Source organism: Microcaecilia unicolor, chromosome 2 (assembly GCF_901765095.1).
Source record: "Microcaecilia unicolor chromosome 2, aMicUni1.1, whole genome shotgun sequence".
NCBI lineage: Eukaryota > Metazoa > Chordata > Amphibia > Gymnophiona > Siphonopidae > Microcaecilia > Microcaecilia unicolor.
In genome coordinates, this window is record NC_044032.1 from 109,592,139 (window position 1) to 109,608,681 (window position 16,543).

The 16,543-nt window shown below is 43.3% G+C and overlaps 1 protein-coding gene across 3 annotated transcripts in view; it reads left to right on the forward strand.

Moving 5' to 3' along the window:
- Positions 1-16,543, forward strand: part of ERBIN (erbb2 interacting protein) — a 405,835-nt gene that overhangs the window by 293,306 nt on the left and 95,986 nt on the right. For all 3 annotated transcript variants that reach the window (XM_030193205.1, XM_030193207.1, XM_030193206.1), the window contains exon 19: positions 6,714-6,896. In XM_030193205.1, coding sequence (XP_030049065.1) covers positions 6,714-6,896 — 183 coding nt within the window. The remainder of the gene's footprint in view (positions 1-6,713; positions 6,897-16,543) is intronic.

The following is a 16,543-nucleotide window of genomic DNA, read 5'->3' on the forward strand; positions in this document are numbered from 1 at the left end:
CCGCCAGCAAAAGTAAAGGTAGGCAGCGGCGGGGGCGGGTTCGCCGGGAGGGGGGTCCTGGGGTGAATCTGCGGGGGCCCCGGCCCCCTCAGGCCCCACGTAGCTACGCCACTGCAGTGTAGTCAATAAAACTACAACAATTACCGACTGGATCACAACAGACAATCTCGACTTTCTCTTCATAAACGTAACCTGGATCCACGACCTCAAAGACCCCATAATCTTAGAACTATGCCCTCCAGGGTACAAAATAACCCACTGGACGAGGAACGGAAAAAGAGGAGGAGGCTTAGCTATAATTTACAGATCCCAATTCGCCGTCACAACAACATCCGAATCAATACTTCCTCAACTTGAAATTGCCTCCATCAGAATCAATCACCCTACCCTACAGGACCATCTAAACCGTATCCTGTTCTACAGACCACCAGGCAATTGGCAAGACTGCCAAACACACTTAATGGATTTCATATCGAACACGAATAAATGGCCACAGCTTTATTGTAAACACATCAAAACACATAACAATCCCTAGGAAGCACCCGAGCCCTGGCCCCGGAATTGCCGATGTTCCGGCTCTCCGCCATGTCTTCCAGCTAGAGAGCCTGTTTCTCAATCCGGTGCTGCGACCAGCCATGCTCCACCCCTGTGCCGAAGGAATGGATCCTCAGGAGCTTAGTCAAGATCGGGAGGCAGGGCTGGTGGTTGGGAGGTGGGGATAGTGCTGGGCAGATTTATACGGTCTGTGCCAGAGCCGGTGGTGGGAAGCGGGACTGGTGGTTGGGAGGCGGGGATAGTGCTGGGCAGACTTGTACGGTCTATGCCAGAGCCGGTGGTTGGGAGGCGGGGCTGGTGGTTGGGAGGCGGGGATAGTGCTGGGCAGACTTATACGGTCTGTGCCCTGAAGAGCACAGGTACAAATCAAAGTAGGGTATACACAAAAAGTAGCAAATATGAGTTATCTTGTTGGGCAGACTGGATGGACCATGTAGGTCTTTTTCTGCCGTCATCTACTATGTTACTATGTTATTGGAGGAACAAAACAGACATGGATACTGAACAAGTGAATAGAGGTTAAGAGTTAAAAGCAGCCTCGAAAAGGTGGGCTCTTAGCCTATATTTGAGTACATCACAGACGGAGCTTGACATACTGATTGAGGAAGTCTATTCCAGGCAGCCAGTGCAGCAAGATAAAAGGAACAGAGTCTTGAGTTGGCAATAGAGGAGAAGGGTACAGAAAAGAGATATTTACCTGATGAATGAAGTTCCCAGGGAGGGCTTTAGGGAGCGATGAGAGGTACTGAGGAGCTGCAGAATGAATGCATTTGTTAGTAAGAGGGGTTTGAACCCTATATGGAAATGGATAGAGAGCCAATGAAGTGACTTAAAGAGAGGGGTTATCTGGGTGTAGTGACACTAATAGAAGGTAAGCCATGCAATAGAATTTCAAACAGATTGAAGGAAAGAGAGATGGTTTAGTGGGAGACATGTGAGAAGCAAGTTGCAGTAGTCTTTAAGTATGAGGTGATGAGTGTGGATAGGGGTTTTGGTAGTGTGTTCAGAAAGGAAGGGATCAGTTTTGGTGGTGACAGAGAGAAAGAAATGACAGGTTTTAACAGTTTGGATATGTGTAGAGAGAGAGAGAAAAGTCAAAAGATGTGACCCCAAGGTTATAAGCTGATAAGACAGGGAGGATCAGAATGTTATCCATCAAAATAGAAGGAGAAATGGGTTTAAGGGGAAAGATAAGAAGCTTAGTCTTGGCCGTGTTCAGTTTTAGACGACGGTGAGACATCCAGGCAGCAATTTGGGCCTGAATTCCTGATTAAATTTCTAGTCTGGAAAGGTAGATCTGGGAGTTATCAGTATAAAGGTGATACTGAAAACCATGGAAGGAAATTGGAGTTCCAAGGAGATAAGTCTATATAGAGAAAAGATGTCCCAAGACATAGCCCTGAGGTACACTGACTGATACTGAGATATCAGTGAAGAAGGATTCACCAAACCATATGCTAAAAGTGCAATGGGAGAGATAAGAAACTCAAGACAGAACAGAATGCCAAATTCCAAGTGAGGATAGCATGTCAAGGACTAGGTGATGGTCTTCTGTGTCAAAAGCACAAGGAGGATGAGGATCTGGCCAGCAACAGGTCACTGGAGACTTTAGCAGGAGCTGTTTCTGTTGAATGTAGAGGGAGAAAACCAGATTGTAGTCGATTGAGAATACCTTGAGATGAAAGAAAGCAAGACAATGTCAGTGAATAGCACATTCAAGTAACTTGAATAAGGAAGGGATGAGGGAGATGAGGTGACAGGCAGATAGGTGTTCACTGAAGGTTTTTTGAGGAGGGGTGTAATCACAGCTTGTTTGAAGGCATCAGGAACAGTTGCAATGGAAGGTAAAAGATTGAGGATATGACTGCTAAAAGGGATGACAGTAGGAGAGAAAGTGCTGAGTAGATGGGTGGGAATGGGATCAGAGGAACAGGTAGTGAGTTTTGAGGAGAATGTTGGGAGGAATATGGAGATGGACTGCAAGATTCCCACTGCAGCTCCTTGTGACTCTGGGCAAGTCACTTAACCCTCCATTACCCCGGTACAAAATAAGTACCTGAATATATGTAAATCGCTTTGAATGTACTTGCAAAAACCTCAGAAAGGCGGTATATCAAGTCCCATTTCCCTTTCCGTTTCCCTACTTGGCCTTCCGACTTAGGTAACTTTCCACGGTTGCTGCCCAGCATATTTACAATTTCAAGGAAGTGGTTCCAGTGAACAGTTCATTTAAAATACAGGTTTTTAAAAAGGTTTATTTAAAACATTTTTAGGCAAGTTAGAATATTTTAAAATTGCTTACATCTCCAGAAAAAGTTAAATATATCAAAAGCATCCAGTTTACATTTATGTTCTGAGTGTATCAAAAATGGTTTAAAAGACATTATACCACTACTTTCTATTTTCTCCTCCAATATGTGTCCTGGTAATCTTACTTTTCCTGTTTCAGACTAGGGATTTGTATTTACTGTTCAGCCTTTTGGCTTTTAGGTATAAGACTGCGGTTTGTAGAAATTGGCAGGTGTTTATTAGATCAAGGTGTGCTAAGAAACAACGTATGGCTTTTCAAGGTAGTGGAATGTTTATGATGCTGTCTGAGTGTCTAAAACTACTGAGCTCAACCATTTTATGTTGAGTTCTCATTTACTGGCATCTGTGGTGTGGTAAGATGCAAGTGACATATTTATGAAGTGAGTAAATGTGGAAAAGAGAACATACTGTCTTTTTTTCAACTATACTAAATATTTCAGTTTATTATGTTTTATGCTTTCGTGAAAGAGCAACTATATCTCTGCAGGACAGGTACTGGTGTTTAAAGGGGGAGGGGTGCTTGATGTAATATCCATTTGATTAAAAGGTGGTGACTAACTGGAAACTTGTACAAATGTAAAACCACTAGATATACTGGTTGAGGGCGATTGTGCGACTGAATACCTGGAATTGATCTTTATAGTGATATGTGCAAATTTGTTCATTGTATTGTGGATAATAGTATTGGGTTAATTTTATTGCTGTTGTAGTACTGAAGTAATTTTTCTTTATTGTAAAATATATGTGAATATAGTTTTGATTTGTGGGTTTGGAACACTGTCAGGCATTTTGGTAGACTAAAGTTAGTGAACTGTTTTGTATGCCACTAATTTGTGTATATTAAAAACACTTCTCCCCATGTTTACTAAGCTGTGCAGCAATGCTGACCTAGCCAATTCAAAGTGAATGGGCTGTCGGCATTAGTGCACGGCAGCCACTAGCACGGCTTAGTTAAACGGAGGGGGGGGGGGCGGGGTTAGTAACTTAGTGGATATTGATAAACACTCCTGCATATCATACCTGAAGGAAAAACTGACAAGGGAGGCAACACACCAGCTTATTTGATGGTTTCTTTTTTTTTTTTTTTTTTTTCTTTAAGCCAAAACATTTTAAGACCTACTAGAAATCAGTATTTGTTAAGCTTTCCCTCGGTTCAAGGAGTTTAAATGTAAGAGAATTTTGCTAATTTCTTTTATGTATCAGGTGGCTTCATGTTGGACCTCTCTCCCCCTTTCTGTTAGAAAGACCATCAACATTTTAAGAAATTGCTCAAGACGTTTCTATTTAAGAAATATTTTTAGGATTTGGAGTTATGATTAACTTGCTTATTTGATGTGTTTTTGAATGTAATTTCCTGAAGAATGCTTCAGTTTTTATTTAGTTACCCGCTCTGAACTTTATGGCTTTTGCTGGTTATAAGACCCTAGTGCGGTGATGGCGAACCTATGGCACGCGTGCCAGAGAGTGCACGCGTGCCGCCGGTTGCCTCACCCGAGACTTTCAGCCCTCCCACCCACCCGGCGTCAAGCATTCCTCCCTCCCTCCCTCCCTCCCACCCGGCGTCAAGCATTCCTTCCTCCCTCCCACCCGGCACCAGCCCGCCCGGCCTCCATCCCTCCCTCCGAACCTGAAGAAATTTTAAAGTCTTCCCTTGTCCGAGTAGGCGGCGTCAGCATTAGCAGTAGCAGCGAAAAGCGTGCTGCTGGTTCGGCGCGTCTTCAGCCTTCCGGCTCTCAAGCTCTCTGGTCCTGCCCTCATTTCCTGTTAGGGCGGGACCAGAGAGCTTGAGAGACGGAAGGCTGAAAACGCGCCGAACCAGCAGCACGCTTTTCGCTGCTACTGCTGATGCTGACGCTGCCTATTCGGACAAGGGAAGACCTTTTAAATTTCTTCGGGTTCGGAGGGAGGGAGGGATGGCGGGCTGGTGCCGGGTGGGAGAGAGGGAGGAATGCTTGACGCCGGGTGGGAGGGAGGGAGGGGTGCCCTGGTGCACGCCGGGAGGGAGGGAGAGAGCGAGGCCTGGTGCTTGGGTGGGAGGCAGGGAGGCCTGCCTGGTGCTTGGGAGGGAGGCCTGCCTGGTGCTTGGGTGGGTGGGAGGCCTGCCTGGTGCTGGGTGGGAGGCCTGCCTGGTGCTGGGTGGGTGGCAGACCTGGTGCTGGGTGGCAGGCCTGGTGTTGGATGGCCTGGGTGGGTGGGAGGTAGGGAGGCTTGGTGCTGAGTGGGAGGCCTGGTGCTGGGTGGGTGGGAGTGCTGGGCGGCCTGGTGGCCTGGTGCTGGGTTGGAGGGAGGCCTGCCACTGGGAGGGCAGGGGGGAGAGGAGGGTGGCTGGAGGGGAAGGCAGGGGGAGAGGAGGGTGGCTGGAGGGGAGGGCAGGGGAGAGAGGAGGGTGGCTGGACATGGGCGGCTGGAGGGGAGAGGAGGGTTGCTGGACATGGATGGAGGGCAAGAAATGAAGAGAAAAGGAGGAAAGTAAAGAAATAAATGGAAAGGAAGCCCTGGAAACGGAGTTAAGAGAACAGATAGCAGCAGAATCAGCGACTAGGACCAATATGGATAGAAAAACAAAATCACCAGACAACAAAGGTAGAAAAAAATAATTTTATTTTCACTTTAGTGTTTGGAATATGTCCAATTTGAGAATTTACATCTGCTGTCTTATTTTGCACTGGGTATACTGGAGCTGTAACAACTTACAGAAATGATTTATAATGAAAGAAAATCATGTTATTTTTTTCTCCTATACTAGTATGCGCCAAGGCTGGTGTAAGGGTGTGTGGCTATCATAGGGGTGGAGTCATATGTGGTGACCCCGCCCACAATGAGTACCGGCACTTCGCGATAAATAATTAGATTTTGGGTTGCTGTTTGGGCACTCGGTCTCTGAAAGGTTCGCCATCACTGCCCTAGTGTAATGTAATTAAAATGAGGGCAAACCATTGAAAGCAAAGTTCAGAAACCTGCTTACTGTGGTTTAAGAAGCTATTGTAACTTTATTCACCCCCAATAAAACTATTTACTTCTGTTTTTTCAGTGTTGAGAACCCCATAATTTGTCGTAGAACCCAGGCTTGTCATAAAGAGAGAGGCTATTATTGAAAAACGAGGGAGCTAGTAGTTTGCTTTTTTTTTTTTTTTGTTCATACTTTCAGTAGTACTGTAGCTAAAGGTGAGTCACATTCAGGTACAGTATTTCCATACCCCACAGGTCTTACAATCTAACTTTGTACCAGAGATATTGAGAGGGTTAAATGACTTCTCAAGGTCACAGGAGCATCAATAGGAATTGAACTTGGCATCTCTGGTTTTTAGTTCAGTGTTCTAGCCACTAAGTTGCTATTGTGTCCATCTGAGTACCATTCTCACATTTTGCTTGCTTCTTGCATTAAATTTGAAAGCGCAGAAAACTGGTTTGAAAACATGATTTTCAAAAATGAAAATAATGCTGTCTCTTTTCTCATTTTGTATTAAAATATGAAAATAAATGGAAGGTAATTAGGGAAGTACAGGTCTTTACTATTTACATTAGCGTGCACAAAATGCTTGCCATGTGCATTTCACCATTTTCACTGTACCATACACTATCTGCCACAGAACCTCTATAACCCACATGTCCCAATGCTGAGTCAACAGATAATCATTCCCACACGTGTACTGAGTGAGAGTATACAAATCTTATTTGATTACAAATAAAATTATGCTAGATTTTTATACAAAACCACACATTAGTACTCAGTATTTTCAGAATATGGTTATAGATTTGGATAATTAATGTCCTGTATATTTTTCCCACTCCTGGTATTTCATATAATGGTGTTTATTTCTGTTTTGTCTACATGGGGCTTTTGCTAGACTTCTGAAACTAATCCAATAAAGAGCAAAACAGAAGACAAAGGGAAACATGTGGTGGAAAACTGTGTCCATAAACCCAGTGAAGCAGAAGTTGAGAACAACACTGAAAGTTTACAGATGACTGCACTTGTTAAAACCTCTGAAAACACGAAAACAGTCATCAACCATGAAGACATGCTTGAGGTATGACTTTGTGATTAGCTGAGCATTAGTCTTGGAGAATTGTTTTAGTTTCACACTAAATTTTCTTTCTTAAAAAATATATATATATAATTCAAAAACAGTGCTGGGCAGACTTTTACAGTCTGTGCCCTGAAAGGCAAGGAAAAATCAAACTCTGGTATACATATACAATATCACATACCATGTAAAATGAGTTTATCTTGTTGGGCAGACTGGATGGACCGTACAGGTCTTTATTTGCCGTCATTTATTATGTTACTATATATATGTGAAACAGAGACTCAGTCTGTTGTTATTATAAGTGATTATTAATGATAAGTATTGTAGGCTTCTGTGACCCTCCCCTCCATCACCTTGACCTTCTGAAATAGCCCCCCCCCCCCCCCCCAATCTTAACCAACTATAACAAGTCAAGAAAACACTAGACTCTAGTTCATTGAATTTAAAGGCTGCGACAGGAACAGCAGGACTGTCTGAATTCACCATCAGATTGCCCTCTCATAGGACTTGCTTAGACAGTCGTCATCTCAGTGTACATCCTATGGTGCACCAGGATTCCAGTGTGTCACACAGGCCCCCAGATAATTGGCCAGTGATAGTACACCCTAGCCCAGGGGTTGGCAACCTATTGTACATTGCGTGCCATTTTTTTCTAAATTCATGCCACCACATATTTCCTCCCTTCTCTACTCACACCCACCACATTAAAATTAATACCTTGACTGGCAGAGATACCCAAGCCTCACCAGTCTGCCTGAGCCCCCCCACCCCCAGTACTATCTGAGCAGCGGGGAAATTGGTAATGTGCTTCTACCTGCTGACACTGGCACTGCCCATACACATTGGGATGGGCTGGCTGTTTTCACCTCAGGCCCCTGCATCTTAGATTAAATAATACACTTTTTGCTTATTTACAACTCAAAATTTACAGACTTCTGCTCATTCTGTGTTGAGGCACCAGTCCTCACTTTTTTACTTTTTTACTTCGAACTTCTTTCATTTGTTTTGTCTAACCCTCCTCCTGGACAACAAAAGAAAAAGCCTACAGCAGTCTGCCTCAACTGGACCATCCAAGGATATCAGAACCAGAAACTACAAAGTGAAAATAACTACAATGTGTGAGTTGAAGTAACTACATAACTATTTCTAAAATTCTGAATCTATTACGTTCTGTTAAAACTAAAGTCCACTATCAACCTCCTCTGCATTGTGTCCACAGAAATTCACATAGAAGTGCAAAGTACAGTTATTTATTTCTCTATTACTGGAAGCCTCTGATCTCCCAGGCCTGATCTGAATTTACAACTTAAAAAAAAAAGTCTGTACTCTGATTATTTAATGCCTTTAATCCTACATTGCCAACTGGGAAGATTGCTGATCCATAGAGTGGACTGCAGTGCCACCCAGTGAAATCTGCCTAAGGAACTTCTGTCATAAGGAATGTGTCTTGGCCTAGGAGGCCAAGAGAACTTGGGGATCCCAGTAGTGTGTGGGAGAGGAAACTATAATCCCCACCAACCAAAGAGAAGGCAAAATTGCAAGAGGTCAAACACTTACATAACAGTGCTTAAAAGATCACCTCATTGCCATACCAAAGCTACCCCTAGCACCCCCATACCCACCCTTGGGGACTATAGTACTGGTGAATGCCAGATCAGCTGCAAAGAAATCCTCAGTGATCCATGATGTCATTCATGAACATCATCTGAACATTTTATGAATAAGTGAAACCTAGCTAGATGAAAGTGGGTGTTTATCACTGGCTGATCTATGCCCAACAGGTTTCAACATCCAACATCAACCAAGACAAAGATGGGGTGGAGGGGTAGCAGTCTTGATCTAGGATACAATCAGACTGTGCAGAATTGCCATCCCCCAACTAAATGAATCGGAATCTCTTTAAATCCAGCTAAAAGAGGAGAAACTAATCTGGTTTATGGTATACTGATCAAATAATAACACATCCATATAAGAACTCATTGATCTGATTACACAAGGGACCCTGAATTATCCTAGGATGGTGATCATGGGAGATTTCAGTCAACACATTGAAAACCCCAGATAACCCACAGCTGTCTTCCTGGACATGATGGTAACACTAGGATTCACACAGGTGATCAGTTCATCAACCCTTGAAAAGGGTCACATACTATTATTGGGTATTCTACAAAGGGATAGATATTCCAGAATACCGAGATAGCAGTATTGAGATAAAACCCCTATCATGGACAGACCACTTTCTAATTAAGTTTTCCCTAAGTGACCACCTGGAACAAATGGCACTTCCCAGAGTTGGGAAGGAGATCAGAGAAAAGAAAAAGCCGACTGTTGAGAATTTCCTAGAGGCCTTGGACTATCCACATGTGGATGAAAAGACGACTAGTGTCGGAACAGGTTGATATTTGGAATCATAACAACTAAAACTAACGTTACAGTTACTGCAGTACACTTTAGGTTTTTGGCCAATGATGAACAGAGGATCTTTTTTAAGACCCGTTTCAGCTCTGTTAGATGTGTATCATCGAGGAGCTCTGTGAGGCCTTTTTTCCTATTAAAAAAAATTATCATTACACTCACAGCTGCCCACTACTGGATGCGTGTGTTTTTTTATTCAGTGGGGATATCTTTTAGTTGTTATCTCACGATTTCATATCTCCACACCCTATTCAATTGTATTTAGATGATATTTGGAATACACATCTAACTAAGACCTTAGAGAAAATGGCATCAGTAAAAAAACGTCTTATGCCCCTCTCACAAACGCTCACCTTGGTTTTCTCCAGAACTTCGAATCTTTAAGCGGGAAGGACAGAAACTGGAAAGGAGATGGCATAAATATCGCCTGGATGAGTATAGGCTAAACTGTAGGAATCACATGGCAAAGTACTGTTGAGCCTTAGCAGCAGCCAAAAAACAATATTTCTCTCAGTGCATTTAATAGGCTAACAATTCAACCAAGCACCTATTCAGCATAGTAAACAGCCTACTGAAACCCCCACAACAGAAGCAGCCTGCCCATTCACAACTGAACTGCAATGACTTTGCTGCATACTTTGCCAACAAAGTTAAAAGTCTACGCCAGGATTTACAGGCAGTCCCACCTCGTCTCCAATCGGCTAACGTAGAGCACAAAAACTTGCCTCCTCCTGACACAGACATATGGGACTCTTCTAACCCAATAACAGAGGAGGGCCTTACAAAATCCTAAGAAAACTTTGACTAACTACCTGCTTACAGCAGGCAAGCAGGGGCCTCATAGAAGGCACCACAAAAATTGTGAACTCCTCTCTTTCTAATGGTCAACTACGAACAGCATTAAAAAGGGCAGTGTTTCATCCTTTTTTTTTTTTAAGAACCACCTTAACCAGGACAAACTTGAAAATTACCTTCCAGTATCCAACATCCCATTTTAGGGAAACTTAGAGAACAAACAGTCTGTGATCAACACAGTGATTGGCTAGAAGAGAGAAGCTGGCTAGATCCATGTCAATCTGGTTTCAGACCTGGTTATGAAACAAACAGTCCTTGTATCCCTACTAGATGATCTTCATAGAAACCGAGACAGGGGATTTGCCTCGGTGTATGTACTGCTAGATTTCTCAGCAGCTTTTGACACTGTGGATCATGATATTATGCTAGCATGACTGGCAGAAACAAGTAGCAATGGAATAGTACTTGCATGATTCAGATCCTATTTATCAGACAGGCAGCAATCCATAATGTTTGGCAGCACCTCATCACCATGGGCACTGACCTGTAGGGTACCACAAAGATCGATACTGTCACCTATTCTGTTCAATATTTGCCACTAGCCGAGCTAATTAGGTCAATGGACACTCAGTTCTACATCTACTACTACTACTACTTAACATTTCTAGAGCGCTACTAGGGTTACGCAGCACTGTACAATTTAACAAAGAGAGACAGTCCCTGCTCAAAGAGCTTACAATCTAATAGACAAGTGAACGGTCGTGCACATCTGTGCATGTGATGTGCAGCTACTCATACCCATTGAACCTGACTTACCTACAGCCCTGAATAAACCGACTACCTGTCTAACATCAACTCAAGAATGGGCTATAAACAACAAACTTTGCCTAAACCCAAGTAAAACTGAGCTTCTATGGGTTCCTAACACAAGTGGGGGACATACCTGACATCAAAATCTCTTTTGGGAAGTGTGTACTCCCCCTAAGAACCTTGGAATACAGCTCAATTCAACACTTACTCTGATCCCCCAAATCCAAGCAACCTTCAAGAGCAGCTTCTTTCATTTGTGACAACTATGCTGCCTGTTTCTTTTTTTTTGTTTGTTTTGTTACATTTGTACCCCGCGCTTTCCCACTCATGGCAGGCTCAATGTGGCTTGCATGGGGCAATGGAGGGTTAAGTGACTTGCCCAGAGTCACAAGGAGCTGCCTGTGCCTGAAGTGGGAATCAAACTCAGTTCCTCAGTTCCCCAGGACCAATGTCCACACCCTAACCACTAGGCCACTCCTCCACTCTTCCTTACATTGGGAAGGCAAGCCTTGTCTCAGTTGTGCATGCCATGATAACATCAAGACTGGATTATTGTAATGCACGCTACACTGATCTGACTACAAAGGGATTGCACGAGCACCAATTGATTCAGAATGCTGCAGCAAGACTAATAGAAGGTTGTAAGCGACGTGACCACATCACACCATTTTTGCATAAACTTCACTGGCTACCAATACAGTACAGAGACAAATTTAAAACTCTGTTTGACCTTGAAGGCCCTTAAAGGAAATGGCCCAGAGAACTTGAAGAACAAGCTCTCCCTCTACACACCTTCAAAGTCACTAAGGTCCTCCCTTTTCCTAACCACACCCTCTCCAAAGGACATCACACGATGTGATACCCACAAGCAAGCCTTCTTTGGAGTATCCCCCACGCTCTGGAATGCACTCCCTAAAAGGCTTCGTTTAACACAAAACTATCACTACTTCAGGAAGCAGTTGAAAGCTTGGCTCTTCAACCAGGCCTTTAACGGAAGAAGTAAATGACACCAGCTGCACATATTATAGCAAAACATGTTTATCCACTCCTACTCTAGCCAATGTTCAAGCACCTTTCTAACTTAATTTGCAGCTCTAACTAGTTTCTTATTTTCTTACTCCTATTACTCTATCTTATCTATATGTTCCATTTTTGCTTACACCCTATGCTGTCTATTAAAATGTTTTATTGGATTGGGTATTGTGATGGCATTATAATGTAGCAAACTATGCCATACTTTGTATTGGTGTTTGAATGTTTTTACTGCTGTCTATTGCTTATGTTTGACTTATTCTTGCTGTACACCGCCTTGAGTGAATTCCTTTAAAAAGGTGATAAATCCTAATAAATAAAAACATGCTCAGTTCATGAAATGTGCGTGCGTGGGGTTACCAGCGTCGGCAGCTGGAAGCACATCACCAACTTCCTCGCTGTTCAGATGATATTGGGGGGGGGGGGTTGGGTATCCTCTACTACTTATCATTTCTGTAGCGCTACTAGACCTACACAGCGCTGTACACTTGAACATGAGGAGACATTCCCTGCTCGACAGAGCTTATAATCTAATTATCGCCAGCTACATCGACCATGTCTGCCAACAAAATCTCTTGTTGCCAACCCCTGCCATAGCCACAAGTCCTCACCACCTCTCTTGTCCTTGACACTGCTCCCCATAGAGTGTGTGCTCAGTACCTAATCACTGCAGAATTTTAAGTATTACTAGTTCAGGTACCCTGCTGTATGCATTAGGTAGTTGGGCATTTGTACCAATACTCTCAAATGAATCTGCAGCACTGTAAAAATATCATAATTACAAAAATGTGGCTTCCAGCACCTCTTGGATGATATTGTACAGAGCCTGTACAGCTTCAGAAGGTTATATCTGATCATTCGTATTGTGACATCCCCACCTCCTCTATTGTGAGAGGAGGTTCCAACCTCTAGATCCCAGGTCCTTCTTTCACTCAGGGTGAGCTGGATTTTAGTATGCAGATTATATGCAAATTAGTCTCATACCCCTTTCGGCTCGGGGTGACCTGCTTCTCAAAAGGCAAACACAGTCAGGTCTCACCAACAGAATATTACTCATACAAAACTTTATTTCAGCCGCTAGGGCCCACTTCCTTTAGCTCCACAATACTTTGGGGACTTCTATCCCCAGGCTTTGCAGCCTGCTTCTCTCAGTACAGCAATACTTTGGGGACTTCCAACCCCAGGCTTTGCAGCCTGCCTCTCTCTGTACTTGGACACACAGTTCTTATACTTAAAGCTCAAGGGCCTTCTTACCCCAGCCAGCTTCCTTTCTTTATACACACAGTTCACCACCAGTCCATAGGGCTCCACCAGTACTTTCCATGGGGATCTTTCAGCATCAGCTCCCACTCTCTGCTTCAGCTGCTAGCTCTCCTCCCTCCTCCCACGAAGGTGGGGTATTAAGTAGTTAATGGCTAAACAGGACCCAGCCCATAACCTGCTGCACCTGTTTCCTCCTCCAAGACTCTCCTCGGTCCTAGCGACCTCCTGCTATACATCCCCTTATGGGCTCCCTTTAGTGACTCACCCAGCCCTTCTCCCAGGACATTTTAGGGTAACAGCGCCCTCTAGGGCCTAACCAGGGTAGGACAGCCTCATACTTATCACAGTATAGAGGTCTAGACAATCTGCTGCTGCTGCCTATCAATGTCAATTGCATACTACCAAGGCATTCATCCCACAGGCGTATTTGCCTAGTCACACTTAAACCTCTGTTCCATAATAAATTATGTTTTCAACTTATTTAGCCAACCAACTAAAGCAGTGAATTAACTGCAAATAGGACAAGGCCCCTAGGTGGTTACTAAATGTATAACTGTCATCAAATGTGCCAGAGCCGATGGTGGGAGGCGGGACTGGTGGTTGCGAGGCAGGGATAGTGCTGGGCAGACTTATACAGTCTGTGCCAGAGCCAGTGGTGGGAGGCGGGACTGGTGGTTGGGAGGTGGGGATAGTGCTGGGCAGACTTATACGGTCTGTGCCCTGAAGAGGACAGGTACAAATGAAGGTAGGGTATACACAGAAAGTAGCACATATGAGTTTATCTTGTTCGGCAGACTGGATGAACCGTGCAGGTCTTTTTCTGCCGTCATCTACTATGATACTCTGTATAAGAGAGACAATCTCATCCATCCGTGCTTGGATAGATAAGCTGCTAATAACACATACATTGCTTTCCCATCCAGTGAACTTGGATATTTCTTTTCTTTTTTTTTTTGTCACTATATCCAGGAAACTTTGGTATGATCAAAGGCATACTTGCTTGTCCAGACAGAAGAATATCCCACAATTAGTATTATCCCCCACCACTATACAGAGTTTGCATAATTAATCAAAAGAAAGTGATTGACTGCATCCTGCCTCCTCTCCTTTCCCCACACATACAAACATATATGATATGTAGGCTAAGAAGTCTCAAAGCCATTGTGCTTGCGGTGACACCAGTTCTAAATGAATGTGTCAGAGAAGTTCTGGCCCAAGTTTGTAGCTTGTCACCTTCCTAAATGTCTTTGCAAACTGATAGCATGTAGGTTAGGGTGGCAACCGGTGTATTAGAAAATGAATATTTAGTTGATTTAACTTGACTTAATTTTATTAGCATGCTTAACCAAAAGAGCCCAAAGCCTGTTAAAAGGGAAAAAAAACCTCAACAAACAATCCAATTCCCTCCATAATGTTCCTCTTATACAACCCCTCTAAAAGCAGAATAATAATTGGGAATTAAATGCTTTCTCGAAAAACCATGTTTCAATGTATTTAAATATTGGAAGAGGTTGACGGCATAGCTCCAAGGGGAGCTAATTCCACAGCTTGAGTTCCATAACCTTAAATACTTTTTAGTTGGAACATGGGTTAGGATCTAGTACCCTAGCCCTTCATTCATAGCTATCTGGAAGTCTTTCTCTGTTTAATATCTCTCCTTCACAGTGACAGTCATTGGTTTGGAGCCACATGGCATCCTTCAAATGTGGGCTCCGAATCTGGTGAGACAGTGTTATTTTTAAGCAATGACCACAGCACTCTCCTCTGTTTAATTGCTTCCTTGACATGTTTTATTTACTATGTCATATTTAGTTGTAAATATCAAATAACTAATCTCCTTAACCAATTAACTACTAACTTTGGCTCTGTCTGCTCTTTAGCTTCTCTTCTGTGCTCCAGGTACCTGAAGTGGGAAATATCCTATGGAGGAGAACCCAGCTCTAGGGGTCACATGGCAATTAAAATTCCATCTCCCCATGCGTAACTGCATAAACCTTAAAGTGACTATTTTTGCCAAGTGTATCCATTAAAGAAGTATATTTAGTTCGTCCAGTTTTTACTGGGGCAATCTAGTATTCCAGCAGAACCCTCCATTTTTTTCCCCAAGACAAGCAGGATACTGAATTGGTGTCTGCTATGTGTAAGTGCTGTAGTAGGGATGCATATGTAAGATGCCAGTGTCTATGAAGGAAAACTCATTAAGATGGTGTGTGGTGACCACGCTTCCTGAAACCCAATGAAAGAAGTAGCTTAGTAGTTACAAAAGTGAGATGTGAACCAAGAAAGCCAGGATTCAAATCCTCCTTCAACTAATATTCCTTGTGACCTTGGGCTAGTCACTTTGGGTCCCTTTTGCAACACGTGCCCAAATGAGACTAACGCCAGGCCAGCATACCCTCCTTGCGGTAATTTCAGATTTGGCACATGCCCATATCATGTGGATGAATTTTTTATTTCCTTCTGCGTGCGCCAGTTCCGGCGGTAATTGTCACTTGGCACGCACCTACCGGTCACCGCATGTGTAGCATGGGAGCCTTTACCGCTAGATCAGTGGGTGACATTAAGGGCTCAGACCAGTTTTGTGTGCATGCTGGTTTCATTTTTACCGCGGGCCCTTTTCCCATACCATTAAAAAAAAAAAAAGCCATTTTTTGTAGATGCAGTAAAAACTGGCCTGGCGCTCATCCAATACACACGCCTACAGTACTGTAGGCCACTTTTTACCATGGCTTAGTAAACGGACCCCTTTACTTTTGGTATTGTAAGCCCTGTTGGACAAGGACCTACCAACTGTACCCAAATGCATAACTTGCCTTGATCTTGGATTTGGAAAGACAAGCAATTAGTAAGGAGTCTTTTTACCAAGCTGTAGTAAAAGCTAGAGCATGCTTACCACAGCTTAAAGTGGCATATCAAAGGACGTGCTCAGGCATCCAGTGGTAAATGCCAAATTGGTCCGAGCTAAATACGTGCTAAAAAGCTTTTTTATTTTTGCATTGAGGGGTCGTGACTGGGGAGGCGGAAAGTGGACATTTCTACACCAATCAGTTAGTACAGCTATATTATTGTGTGCTAATTGATTAGCATAAGATTACTGCATGAGCCATTTCTGCCTACAAAATAGGTGCTGGTAAGTGTTAAAGTATTTTTTTTTTTAATGGCCTCACTCTAATGGTGACAGTAGCACATGGTCATTAATGCAAAAAATGGAAAATGGGCTATTTTACTGCTGCGGTAAAAGTGGCTTTAGTGCATGGAAAAACCCATGTAAGGGCACGCTAATTCTATTTTATAGTGTAGCTTAGTAAAAGGACCCCTAAGTGAGGTAAATC